Source organism: Callithrix jacchus, chromosome 3 (assembly GCF_049354715.1).
Source record: "Callithrix jacchus isolate 240 chromosome 3, calJac240_pri, whole genome shotgun sequence".
Taxonomy (NCBI): domain Eukaryota; kingdom Metazoa; phylum Chordata; class Mammalia; order Primates; family Cebidae; genus Callithrix; species Callithrix jacchus.
In genome coordinates this window covers 110,932,205-110,946,979 of record NC_133504.1, presented here as the reverse complement: position 1 = coordinate 110,946,979, position 14,775 = coordinate 110,932,205, and the positions used below count along the sequence as shown (strand labels likewise).

Below are 14,775 nucleotides of genomic sequence, written 5' to 3'. Positions count from 1 at the left end.
ATGTATATATAAAGCCAACATATTGGTTTTACAATGGTATACATGAGATATCATCATAAGCAACTTATTTTGTTTCCCTCCCTCCCTTCCTTCCTTCTTTCACCAGAGGAAGTTCTGCCTCTATATAGAAACCCAGGTCCATAATTCCCTCCATGCCCTTTGGTAATAATAATGACTAGAGTCACTTAAGTTTAAAATACAATGTCAACTCCCTAATTAAAAGTGCCTAGTCAGTATATTAATCAACATTTCAATGTCTATTCAGAGCTAAAACTTTTCCCTTCCCTGGGTCAGATTACCTATAGATGGAAGACAGTGTGATTAGCTTCTCTTTTTGTTGCTTATCTCCTCTCCCACTGGCAAGTTGATGCTGTGTCTGACCCCATCAGGATCTAAACTGGGGGAAGAAAGAGAGAAAGCAAGGCAAACAGTTTTGGTTGTTCTTGTGTCCTGTAGTGAAATTGCTTTACTGTTTTTGAACTTGATATCTGTTTAAGGCTGGCCCTTTTTCTTGTGTGTACTTTTGTGGGTTCTTCGCAAACCTTCACTGGAACTATACTGCCTGTAACACTCCAGAAATATTGTCCTCCAACCAGCCAGCCTAACCTTTCTGGCCCTCAGTCTTGTTTTCATTCAGGACATTCCACAGTAGAAATAATTCTAATTCTAATCCTTCTTCTTTCTCTTCCTCCTCCTCTTTCCCTTTTCTCCTTTTCCCCTCCTCCCTTCTTCCTTTAGCTTGGTGGTGCTCTGGTTACTTCAGGTGGAACTTAGGGTAGAATTTTTTAAACACATTTTTGAGATATACTTCACATACAATGAAACCTACCCTGCAGAAAAATTCTTTTTAGTTTTTTAGAAACAGTCTCACTCTGTCAATCAGGCTGGAGTACAGAAGCATGATCATAGCTCACTGTAACCTCAGATGCCTGGGCTCAAGTAAGCCTCCCTTTTCAGCCTCCTCAATAAGTAGGACTACAGCAGGCACCACCATGCCCAGCTAATTTTACTTTTTGTAGAGACAAGGGTCTCCCTGTGTTATCCAGGCTGGTCTTGAACTTCGGGCCTGAAACAATCCTCCTGCCTCAGCCTCCCAAATTGCTGAGATTATAGGCATAAGCCACTATGCCCAGCCTTCACCCTTATAAAGTGTTATCTTTAGTGATTTTTAGAATTTTTGTGCAACCACTGCCACTATCTAAATTTTATGACATTTTAATCCTCTAGTAGGATTTTATATAGCTCCAGACTGGCCCTCTGTGTGGCCTTGCTTCCTGGCCTCTCTCCTACCCTGAGCAATGGAAGTACAGCTGGCTCCTGAGACGTCATGCTTCCTCACTCTTATGTGCCCTCTCCTGTCTACATCTTGTTGCTGCCTCAGAGTAATAGGCAACACCCTTAGATTCCTAAAGTGTGTATTAGGCACTGTCTGCTATGCCCCTCACTAACTCCAGAGAACATATATCAAGGACTCCCAGGGGTCCCACTGAAGCTTCTTTCACTGGCTTAAGGTGAAAGGAAGGCATCTTTCTACATCCCTCCCACTTTGGAGGAGACATGAAAATCAGCACACAACTCTTTCTTGTGCAATCTTCTCTCTACTCTTTATACCCTGAGTATACGCTTTAGAGCTATCTAACCGGTTCTCAGACATATTACTTTGAAAATGTGCTACAGGGTAGTCTTTCTCACAAGTCATGTTGGTATCCGATTGCTAATAGTATCTGATGCCTATGTTGAAACTTCCAGTTTATTAATATTTGTCATGTAGAAGATAATAGCTCATAGATCTTTAGAAAGGAATGAAGCTTCTACTTTGTTCTCTTGAATAAATATGCTATTATATAACAAAGTTCATGAGAACCTAGAGACTTTGGTGTGGGCAGGGGATCTAAATAAATAATCACGCTTCTTGTACAACCTAAGCAAAAACACTTTTGGCTTTTTTAAAGCAGTATCTTATATTTTCCTTTTAACTATCACATTGTGCATATAAGTAGACACCCTGGAGGCAGACTCTGAGCATAAAATGTTTTAGTAAACATTTTTAAAAGAAAGTGAAAGGACAATACTGACCTCATTTATAGTTATAATTGCTTTTTTCAGTCAGGATTAAGTATCATCAATGCAAATTAAAAGAAAATAGTAGCTTGTCTTGTTGAGTAAACAAAGTCAACTTTTATCTAAAACAGATGTTTTTATAGGATAACTTTTAAACTCCTTATTTAGCTTCTTTTCTAAATCTGCTTCTCCCTTCCAATAGAGATATACTATATACGTTATGCTTAAATTGGTTTTGTCTGGGTAGAAATCTTATAAATCACTCTAAAGAACAATTTTCAAGCTGTGTTAATTTAGGAAAATTTATATAGAAGGATTTTAACTTGTTACATTTTCCCATTCCAACAACAACAAAAAAAGGTTTATTAAGCCCCATAGAAAATCTTAAGTTTTATCAATATATCATTGACTTAATTGAACACCGTTGGAAAAATTGACCTGACGAAAATTTGACCACAGACACTTTTCTGATCTTTTATGAATTCACCTTCTGTAGAGTCATATTTCAAAGCATGTTCACAAGCATAACCACTTCCCTTGTCATAGCCACCCTAAAATGACATGTTTTTTGTTACTGTCATTCCTGTGTTACAATAGGGAAACGGAGGTTTAAAGGTAAAATGACTTTCCCAGGGAAAATTGTGAGTTGCCAACAAAACTGTGTCTGGAAATACTTAATTGCATTGAGTGCAAATTTTCAGTTATAGGATATGTATTAGAGGTAATAGAAATCAACTGAAGAATGGAAGAAATATGTTCCATCTTATTCCCAACTTCTACCACGGCTGTAGGGTCTCCTCTCTATTTCTCTCTACTTTTATATCTGAGATGGTTAGAATGAAGGCTGTACCTGAAATCTGAAAGGCCTTTAGTTCAGTCTGACTGCTTTGGTTCATGATTTGTATTTTGGTACCTCCTAGTACCCTGGGGTCTCTGCCTTCTTCCATGAAGTGGTCACCACCCCCATTCTCCAGTTCTGTCTCTAAGGTTGACTGTGTTGGGCTAGGGCAAGTGGTTATTTTGAGGGTTTTTCCCTCCAATTCCTTTACCTTCTATGAGTTGAATATTTAGATTGGTAGCCATATTGAGAAATTAGGTAGACAGGGAGCTCATAGTCTATCATCATTGATGTAGAGCTTTTACTACTGCAAGTACAGTTAAATTGCTGATACATAGACCATCTATTATTTTTGTTTCCCAGGTAATATGCACGTGTCACTAGCTGAGGCCCTGGAGGTTCGGGGTGGACCACTTCAGGAGGAAGAAATATGGGCTGTATTAAATCAAAGTGCTGAAAGTCTCCAGGAATTATTCAGAAAAGGTAAGCTGCCGCTGCTGCTGCTGCTGCTGCTGTTGTTGTTTTGGTATTGGGTAGCTAAAAAAACAGATACAGGATTAGAGATCAGATTTTTGTTTTAATATTCTTGTGCCTTTGGCAGAATATGAAAGAAATACTTTCCTTATCTCTTTTAGGGCTGAAAAGGCTTAGATATCATCTACATTCATTTGAACTTCTTCTGTGTGCCCAGTATTGCACCAGGCAGCAAAAGTGTAATGGAGATTGAAACCAAAACATTTCCTGTCAGTTTAGAGCTCACAGTTCAGTATGGAAAATAGCTATTAATAAAATATTTGGGCCAAGCACAGTAGCTCACACCTGTAGTCCCAGCACTTTGGGAGGTTGAGGTTGGGGGAATAACCTGAGGCCAGGAATTTGAGACTAGCTTGGCCAACATGGTGAAGCCCCAGCTCTACTAAAAATACAAAAATTATCCAGGCATAGTGGCAAGTGCCTATAATCCCAGCTACTAGGGAGGCTGAGGCAGGAGAATCGCTTGAATCTGGGAGGCAGAGGTTGTGGTTAGCCGAGATCATGCCACCGCTCTCCAGCCTGGGCAACAGAGTGAGACTCCATCTCCAAAAAAAAAAACTGTATTTTTGTACACACATTTGTACTGTATGAAGAAATGTGAAAAACACGGCCATGACAAGGGCTAAAAAGAGGTATTCAGAGACTCTCTGAGAACTCATAATGGGAAGATTTGATTTGGTCATGGTACAGAAAAGGAAGGCTTTCTTACATAAGTCACTCCTCTGCTAAGACCCAAAAATGTTAACCAGGTGAAAGGGAGGGAAAAAATTTGGTGGAGAGAATAATATGTGCATCCCTGTTACTCTAAATTAGAATAATACAGGGTCAACAAGTATTTTGGTGTTTTCCTGTAGAGGAAGTCACTTGGTCCAAATGGTTGTGTGGCATTTTGGAGTTAGAAAAGTTAGAATCATCCTTTGATTGTCCAAAAGTATTTCATATTATGTCAGAAGTTGCACATGAAGATGGTGTTTGTCATTCACAGCACATGACCAAAACTTATTTAGAATAGTAGGTGAAAAAAGCAAGCTTCATCTAAAGAATGAATCTCTAAAATTAATTTGAATGCTCAAATCAGACACAAAAAAACCTGGCAGAAATAAGTAAGGATTGAGGGTAGTGATAGTTCTGAAAGTGTGATACCAGCAACATTAGCATCATTTGAAAACTTGTTAGATATGTAACAGTAAAACAGGCATTAGAGACATACTGAATAAGAAACTCTGGGGGTGTAGCCAAGCAATTTGTGTTTTAACAAGCCCTCAAGGACATTCTGATGCATACTAAAGTTTGAGAACCATTTATAGGTTAGAGTTGCTAAAGACCAGAAGCCATGAGAACCTTTTGGAAAGATGCAGGATAACTACTGATTGCGTACAGGAAGGTCTAGAAATAGAGGAAGAGCCTTGAGGACAGGTAGTAAAGCTTCATTGTTTTTGTTGTTGTTTTTTAAAGTCAAAGACAGGATTGCAAAAAAACAATGTTAGTGCTATAACCTTTATGTTTGATGATCTTTAATTAGAGTTAGTATTAATTCAAAGAAAATTTTTCATTTTATCTAATATCACTTAACCAAAAATCTGGCTGTTTTAAATGAACATTATTGCTTGCAGAAAATTTTTAGAATGAAAAGTTTAGGCACTCCAGAGTATACAGAATGTAGCTATGCTCCAAAGGTTTTAATGAAGGAAAGACATGTTCATGGCATTATTCAGTCAATTAATAATTGTCAATTAATATTTAAGAAATACCTTCTACTTGGGAGGTATTGTATGGAAGATCCAAGTAAGTAGATGTCACTGTTGCCCGAAAGGGATTTATTCAGATAAAAGATGCAAGTGCAGATTTACCACTTCAAAACAGTGTGCCAAATGAGTGACATAGACAATAAGTACTACAGATGTTCAGAGGAGGGAGAGAGAATACTTCTTCTTATTATACTAATGGCAGGATTACTGCCCAGGCCATGACTCAGAGAATATAAAGCATCTTGCATACTGTAAGTATCTAAGGGTTTTTCTTTATTTCACATTTCATAATGTTTAATAGAGATCAAATGAATATAAAGGTCTTGCCATTGAGAAGCAATTATTGCATAACATATTCACACAGTATAATTATGTGACCAGATGTATTATAAAATTAATTGTGAGGTAGTTGTATCTTAAATACTATCCAATAGGAGCTAGTTAGCATAAGGCCTCCAGTCTAGTTCATAGAGTATTATTAGTAATACAGAAAAATTGAATTTTTTTGGTCAGTTTGAAGATTACCAATTGTTATGATTACCAATTGGAAATTTCTGTTTATTTGGAGGAAACAAATGCTTATCTGATTTATCAGAAATGTATGATTTTTCATTCTTTGTATTTGATAACACAGTATCTTTTGGTATATTTGGTCACACAATATCTTTTTGTCGTAAGTTCTTCTCCTGAATCTTGTAATGAATTGAAATAAAATAATTAACTAGTTTTCTTATTTTATAGATGAACGGTGGTAGTCTTAGTTCTTTAGTAGACTCCTTATGCATAACACTGGGAGTAGGGGAGAAAAAAGCAGGTAAAGTATAATAGTCTCCACGAAGTTTGTTTTTTTAAAATGCTTTCTTGTCGAACAGAAAACCAAACACCACATGTTCTCACTCACAAATGGGTGTTGAATAATGAGAGCACATAGACACAGGGAGGGGAACATCACACACTGGGGCCTGTTGAGAGGTGGAGGGGCTAGCGGAGGGATAGCAGGGTGTGGAGGGATTGGGGAGGGATAACATTAGGAGCAATACCTAATGTAGACGACAGAGGGGATGGATGCAGCAAACCACCTTGGCATGTGTATACCTGTGTAACAATCCTGCATGATCTGTACATGTATCCCAGAACTTAAAATATAATTTTTAAAAATGCTTTCTTGTCAGTGGCTTTTCTCCGTTATCATCTAGAACTTGTACATTGCTCCTGTTTCTTTTTCAGTATATGAGGGCAAGCATGCTGTTGACATTTCTATAAGAGGAGGCTGGAAATAAGCATTTCTACTGGGGTATTATTGAACAAAGGTCAAGAACATTATTGATTTCTTCATCTTTTTGAGCCTCCCAGCAATTTAAGGCTTTCCATTTTTAAAAGCAAAATTTCTATGGTTATTATTCACAGCAGAATGATATCTAAGCATGGCCTTGTTGAAAGACATTATCTTCAAATGAATTTCTCTTCAGAGGAGGGAAAATGTAAGACTTCTAATAATTCTGCAATTCTAAACATGTAGGTGATGGTGATGATGCAAGGTGGGTCTCCTTTTGGTTTAAGTTTCTCAGTTTTGGTGCTTTGTGGTTACTAAAACATGCAATCTGTATGATTACCCCGAGAAATCATGAGATAATATTCATGATCTATCTTTGTAAATATTCTGTAGTCATTAGAAAAGAATTGGATTTTTTATTCCTAGACTGTAGCTTAAGCTTGTTAATGTTGGTGCTTAAAAAATTCTTTTTAGCTTTATTAGTTATATACTTCATCTGTCAAATTCCTAGGGATAGTTAAAACTTGCCACTCTGATTATGTTTTTGTATGTCTTCTTCTGTAGTTACATATTTTCATAAAATTTTGTATGATACATGTGATGGCTAATGACTAATATAAATGGACAAGATATTTATTAATATAAAGTAAGTTTTTTCCCTTTCTACAAGTCATTACAGTAAATACTGTTACCTGCTCTTAATATTGCCACCTTTACTTTATTTTTGTTGCCACTTACCTACCTTTTGTATCTCTAGTATAGCTTTCCTCCTTCATTTTCACATCCTCTGTGCTATAATTTAGGTATTTTTGTGAATAGTAGATAGCTAGATTTTATTTTTACCTAGCTGAAGAGTTGCTGTTCTTTAATTAGGAAGTTAATTGTAGTCCTTGAAATAAAAGTTCTGGGGAAATTTTACTAAGAATCTTCCAGTATTATGATTTCCCACTTGCATGCCTTTCAGTTCATCTTCCTCCCCCCCAACCCCCACGCACTGCCCCAAATAGCTGGGATTACAGGCAGGTGCCACCACACCCAGCTACTTGTTTTTTGTATTTTTAGTAGAGTTGGGTTTTCACCATGTTGGCCAGGCTGGTCTCAAACTCTGACCTCAGTGGATCCACCCGCCTCAGCCTCCCAAAGTGCTGGGATTATAAGCATGAGCCACCATGCCTTACCCACTTCATCTTTTTAACTGATTAAGAATCCTAGCTTATGTCAGAAAAACATATATACATTTTAAGGTTCTAGCTTTTATATCATGGATGAATTCCTGTAGGAGCTCAGTGTTCCTACATAATAAAAAAAGAAAAGCTATTCTCCTGCTCTTTCTTAATAATCTTTAGAAGTGAGGTTATTGCTACCTTGGAAAACTTAGCTTACAACAATAGTAATTGTCCAAAACAGTATTTTTTTTTCCAGTTATGGAACTGTTGCTCTCTGCAGAAGACAGCTCTCTTGAATCTTGAGGTTTTAGGGTGTTAGACTGATTTGTCAAAGGAAGAGACTCAATTTCCCTCACTTAGGCAAGGATATAAATCCCTTTATAAGTAGTTGCTTCTGGTTCCCTGTTTTATAAATAAAAGAATAATTAATGAAATGAGTAATTTCAATAAGCAGTTAAAAAGATAATAGAATAAAGCATTTAATAAAGAGAAATATTAAAAACAAGCCAGGGTCATTGTCTACATTAAAAAGTTCCAAGAGATACCAGCAAGTGTCCTATGAAAATTGAAAGACCATGTTGTATTTCTTATATTCTTTAGAAAACAAATTTGGATAAAGTTGCAGAGAACAGAGCATATGTAATTATTTGGCTATGTTTCATTTTTATAAAGTCTTATAAGTAAAAATGACAAATTACTATAGAAAGCTAAGACAAATATCAAACTTCTCTTTACTACTAAAAAAGTGCTTTCAAATTAGAATTTATAGATAACTTTAAAAAATCTTATTAGTGAATAAATAATCTATTAAATAATATCTGCAAAATTTAGTGAATATTATGTTCTGTTTTTTATATAATTACTTTTATTGCATAAATACTTTCAGGAAAATTCTCTTGCTACTAAAAGGAAAAAGTATGTATAAGAAATACGTACATAAACTCAGAACCACATATGTATTTTTTTATTTATGGAATTCAACTCTTAGAACTGAAAAGATTTTAATCTGTTCAGTCTAATAATTTTAGAGTTAAGGAAACAATGCCCAGTTTAAATGACTTAAAAGAGTTAATATTGGAAGAGCAGAAATAATGTAACTATTTTAAAGCAAGTCATTGTGAACTTATACCTATTTAGAGCTATTAAAACACTTCATTTGTACATAACAATGATGTTTAAAAACTGATAACACTCCTATAAATACAGGAGGCTTAAAAACCAGTATCAGGTGACATGATTTCAGATTCTACAGTTATTAAAATAATAATAAGGGAAAATTATGAACAAAGGCAACAACTTACATGAAATGGACACCTTTTTAAAAGACACAAACCACCAAACCTCACAAAGAAAAAAAATGGACAACCTGAATTGTCCTGTATCTATTAAGATGATTGATTTTTTTTTTCTTTTTGGAGACAGAGTCTCACTTTGCCCCCCAAGCTAAAGTGCAGTGACGTGATCTTGGCTTACTGTAACCTCTGCCTCCCAGGTTCAAGCGATTCTCCTGCCTCAGCCTCCCAAGTAGGTGGGTCTACAGGTGCATGCCACCATGCTCAGCTAAATTTTTTTGTGTGTGTGTTTTTATTAGAGACAGGGTTTCGACATGTTGACCAGGCTCGTCTTAACTCCTGCTCTCAAGTGACCCATACACATCAGCCTTGCAAAGTGTTAGGATTACAGGCATAAGCCACCACACCTGGCCAAGATGATTGAATTTATATTTTTAAAATACCTTATAGAGAATATTCCAGGCCCATGTTGTTTCACTAGGGAATTCTACTAAAAATATAAGGAAGAAATAATAGCAATGCCATACAAACACTAATAGAACATTGAAAAGAAGCATATACTTCCCAACTGATTCTATGAGGGCAGCATTACTATAATTTCAAAATCAGACAAATAGAGAAAATAAAACCACAAATCAATATAATGAACATAGATGCATAAATTCTTAAGAAAACTTTAATAAATTGAATACAACAATATATAAAAAAGATAGCACATCATGATCAAAGGGATCCTAGAAATGCAAGATTGGTTTAAAATTCACAAATCAGTCAAGATAATTGACCATAGTAGCAGCAGTTTAAAAAGGAAAACTATATTATCTTTTTAATAGATGCAGAAAAAACATTTGGTAATATCCAATATTCATTTCAATCTTAAAAAGCTGTCAACTAGGGGCCAGGAATGGCAACTCACACCTGTAATCCCAGCATTTTGGGAGCCTGAGTCAGGAGAGATTGCTCGAGCCAAGGAGTTCATGACCAACTGGCAAAACATGGTGAAACCATGTCTCTACAAAAAAAAATACAAAACTTAGTCAGGTGTGGTGGGATACACCTGTAGTACCAGCCATTTGAGAAGATGGCTTGAGCCCAGGAGGTTGCTGTGAACCAAGATAGTACCACTGCACTCCAACCTGGGCAACAGAGTAAGACCCTGTCTCAAAAAAAAAAAAAAAAGCTCTGGTCTAGGAATGGAAAGGAACTACCTCAACCTAATAGACGGTATCTACACGTCATATTTACTGGTAAAACATTGGCTAGTCCCCTAAGATTAAGAATAGGTCAAGGATATCTGCTCTCATTACTTATATTGAACATTATATTCTAAGTTCTAACTAGTGCAAATAAAACAAGACAAATAAAAGGCATCCAGATTAGAAAAACAGTAAAACTTTATGTATTTGAATATGACATTGGTCTCTATAGAAAATTTGATAGAATCCAAAACTCAAACTCATAAATGTTTAATGAGTTGAAAGATACAAGATCAACATGCAAAAAACAACTGTTTTACCATTTAGAAATGGTAAAAAAAAATGTAAAATATGAAATATAAAATTTAGAAATATGAAAAAATTAGGAATAAAGCTGACAAAAGATATGAAGGCCTGTGTAACAAAAACACAATGCCGAGAGAAATTAACACCTAAATAGATAGAGAGCTATGCTGTGTTCCTGTATCAAAAGACTCAGTATTGTTTGGATGTCAGTTTTCTCTAAATTGATCTCTAGATTCAGTGCAATTCCAACAGGCTATATGTTTTTGTAGAAATTGACAAGTGGATTGTAAAATTCATATGGAAATTCAGTGAACTTAGAGTACCCAAAATAACTTTGAAAAAGAACAGTGTTTGAGGACTTTTACTACCTGATTTCAAAATTTATTATAAAGCTACAGTAATCAAAATAAACAACTAGATGAGTTTAACATAATAGAATCCAGAAATAAATCCGCACCTATATGGTCAATTGATTTTCAAGAAAGAAGGGATGCTCTTTTCAGTGAATGGTGCTATAACAACTGGATATCCATAAACCAAAAATTGAAGTTCTAAAAGAGACAGTAATTGTGTCCCTGAGTTAAGCAGAGATGTCTTAAATATGATAGTTCCATTTTTAGTTTTTTGAGGAACCTCCATACTGTTCTCCACAGTGGCTGTAGTAATTTACATTCCCACCAACAATATGCAAGGGTTCCCCATTCTCCTCATCCTTACCAACATTTATTATTGCCTTTCTTTTTAATACAAGTCATTTTAACTGGAGTGAGGTTATATCTCATTGTAGTTTTAAATTTCTCTGATGATTAGTGATTGTCAGCATTTTTTATATACCTGTTGGCCATTTGTATGTCTTCCTTTAAGAAATGTCCATTCACATCATTTGATCACTTTTTAATTGGGATGCTTTTTTTTTTACTCTTATATTGTTTGTGTTCCTTATATGTTCTGGTTATTAATCCCTTATCAGATGAATAGTTTACAAACATTATTCCCATTCTGTGGGTTGCCCTTGTGTTGTTTCCTTTTCTATGCAGAAGCTTTTCAGCTGGATGTGATCCTATTTGTTCAATTTTGCTGTGAACAAAAATGGTTTTGTTGCCTGTGCTTCTGAGTCTTACTCAAGAAATCTTTGTGCAAACAAATGTCCTAGGTTTTTTCCCATTTTTTTTTTCTATTAGCTTCATAGTTTCAGGTCTTAGAGTTAAGTTTTTAATCTATTTTGATTTGATTTTTGTATATGGCAAGAGATTGGGTTCTATCTTCATTCTTTGGTATATGGATATTCAGTTTTCCCAGCATTATTTATTAAAGAGAATGTTCAATGCAGCCTCTGCCTCTTGGGTATAAGTCATTCTCCCTGCCTCAGCCTCTCAAGTAGCTGGGATTACAGGTGCCCACCGTAACACCCAGCTAATGTTCTTATTTTTAGTAAAGACAGGTTTTTGCCATGTTGGCCAGGCTGGTCTCAAACTCCTGATCTTAGGTGATCTGCCTGCCTGGGCCTCCCAAAGTGCTGGAATTATAGGCATGAGCCACTGTGCCTGGCCTTTATCACTGTTTTATAGGGTTGTGTTTTTGTTTTTTAATTTTGAAGCATGGTCTCACTCTGTCACCCAGGTTGGAGTGCAGTGGCATGATCATGGCTCACTGTAGCCTCTGTCTCATAGGCTCAAGTGATCCTCCCACCTCAACCTCCTGAGGAGATGGGACTACAGACATGCACCATGCTTGGCTACTTTTTGTATTTGTTTGTAGAGAAGGGATTTTACCATGTTGCCCAGGCTCGTCTCAAATTCCTAAGCCCAGACTATCTGCCCGCCTCAGCCTCTGAAAGTGCTGGAATTATAGGCATAAGCCATTGCACCAGCCTGTTTTATAGTTTTAATTGTAGAGATCTTCTACTTCTTTGGTTAAGTTTATTCCTAGGTATTTTATTTTATCTGTGGCACTTGTAAATGGAATTACTTTCTTAATTTCTTTGTCAAATTGTTTGCTATTGATATAGAAATGCTACTGATTTTTTATGTTGATTTTTGTGTTCTTTAACTTTACTGAATTTGTTTATCAGTTCCAATAATTTTCTGGTAGAGTGTTTAGGTTTTTCTAAATACAGGATCATATCATTTGCAAATAAGAATAATTTGACTTCTTCTTTTTCAGTTTTTATCATTAAAATTTTGTTGAATGTTTTTACAGCATGTATTGAAATGATCTTATGTTTGTCTTTTATTCTGTTGATAAGATATCTTCCATTTATTGATTTGCCTATGTTGAACTATCCTTCCATCCCCAAGATGAATCCCACTTGAACATGATGAATGTCTTTTTACTGTGTTGTATATTGTTAGCATTTTGTTGAGGATTTTTGCATTTCTATTTATCAGTAATATTGGCCTGTAGGTTTTATTTGTGTGTGTGTGTGTGTTTGTCTGGTTTTTATATCAAGGTAATACTGGCTTCAGGGAATGAGTCTGGAAGTATTCCCACCTCCTTGATTTTTTGGAATCATTTGAATAGTATTGTTATTACTTTTTTAAATGTTTAGTAGAATTTAGTAGTGAAGCCATCGGGTCCTGGACTTTTCTTTGATGGGAGACTTTTTATTACTTCTCTTATCTCATTACTTGTTATTGGTCTATTGTTATTTGGATTTTTTTCATGGTTCAGTCTTGGTCTGGTATATGTTTCTAGGTATTGATCCATTTCTTCTAGGTTTTCCAATTTATTGGGATATAGTTGCTCCTCGTAGCCTCTAATGATCCTTTGAATTTCCTTGGTATCAGTTGTAATATCCCCTTTTTCATCCCCACTTTGTTTTATTTGGATTTTGTCTCTTTTTTTCTTAGTCTGGCTAAAAGTTTGTCGATTTTGTTTATCTTTTCAAAAAGCTAATTATCTAGATGCAGTGACACACACCTGTAGTCCAAGCTACACAGGATGCTGAGGCAAGAGAATTGGATCAGCTGAGACTAGGAGTTTGAGGTTTCAGTACACTGTGATCACACCTGTGAATAGCCACTGTATTTTAGCCTGGGCAATGTGGTAATGCACCATCTGTTAAAAAGTGAAAAAAAAAATCCAATTTTTTTGTCTCAATTTTTATTATTTTTGCTCTGATCTTTATTTCTTTTACTAATTTTGGTTTTGGTTTGCTACAGTTTTCTCTTAAAAAGTGTTGTAGTTATTATTTTTGACAGGTTATTCTTGTCTACTAAAATGTGCATGATTTATACACAGCAATGACAGTGTTAGAGTATTCTGTATTTTTTGTGTACTTATCACCAGTGAATTTTATTCTGTCAGTTGATTTCTTGTTGCTTATAAATATTCTTTCAGATTGAAGACCTATCTTTAGCATTTTTGGTAAGACATATCTGGTGCTACAAAATCCATCAGCTTTTGTTTGGGAAATTCTTTATTTCTCCTTCATGTTTGAAGGATAATTTTGCTGGATATAATATCCTAGGTTGAAACAGTTTTTTTCTTCAGCATTTTGAATGTGTCATTCATTCCCTACTGGCCTATGAAGTGTCCAGTATAAATTCTGCCAGACATATCAGAGCTCCTTTATATGTTATTTTCATCTTTTCTCTTGCTGCTTTTAGGAGCCTTTCTTTATCCTTCACCTTTGAGTTTGATTATTATATGCCTTGAGATCGTTTTATTTGGGTCAAATCTTCTTGGTGTTCTTTCATCTTTTTGTACTTGGATATTCATACTGTAGGTTTGAAAAGTTCTCTGTTATTAAACTTTCTATTGCACTCTCTCTCTCTTTACATTCTTTTTAAAGCCAATAATTATTAGATTTGCCCTTTTGAGGTTATTTTCCAGATCTTGTAGCCATGTTTTATTCCTTTTTATTCTTTCTTATTTTTACCCCTGACTGTGTATTTCCATATAGCCTGTTGTTGAGCTTATCAATTCTTTCTTCTGCTTGATTAGTTCTACTGTTGAGATTCTCTGATGCAGTTTGTTTGAATTTTTCAGTTCCAGAATTTCTGCTTGATTTTTAAAAATTTTAATCTCTTTGTTAAATTCCTCTGATAGAATCCTGAATTACTTCTCTTGTTTTCTTGATGATCATTGAGTTTCCTTCAGATGGCTATTTTGAATTTTCTGTCTAAATGGTATATCTTCATCACTCCAAGATTGGTCACTAGTGCCTTATTTAGTCCATTTGGTGAAGTCATTTTTCCATGTGTGTCCCTGATACTTGCGCATGTTTATTGATGTCTGGGCATTGAAGAGTTAGGTATTTATTCCAATCTTTGCAGTCTAGTCTTGTTTGTACTCAACTTTCTTGATAAGGCCTTCCATGAATTCAAAGGGGATTGGGTGTTGTGATCTAACCCTGCAAT

The 14,775-nt window shown here is 35.4% G+C and overlaps 1 protein-coding gene across 18 annotated transcripts in view; it reads left to right on the top strand.

The window, feature by feature from the left end:
• Window positions 1-14,775, top strand: part of PTPN13 (protein tyrosine phosphatase non-receptor type 13) — a 215,805-nt gene that overhangs the window by 40,307 nt on the left and 160,723 nt on the right. For 14 of the 18 annotated variants that reach the window (XM_078366891.1, XM_035294556.3, XM_035294558.3 and 11 more), the window contains one exon: window positions 3,263-3,382. In XM_078366891.1, coding sequence (XP_078223017.1) covers window positions 3,268-3,382 — 115 coding nt within the window. In that variant the 5' untranslated portion in view covers window positions 3,263-3,267. Of the gene's footprint in view, window positions 1-3,262; window positions 3,383-5,922; window positions 5,996-6,408; window positions 6,492-6,588; window positions 6,720-14,775 lie in introns of those variants that run through there. The other 4 variants (XM_078366887.1, XM_078366886.1, XM_035294553.3 and 1 more) reach the window with 4 other exon arrangements.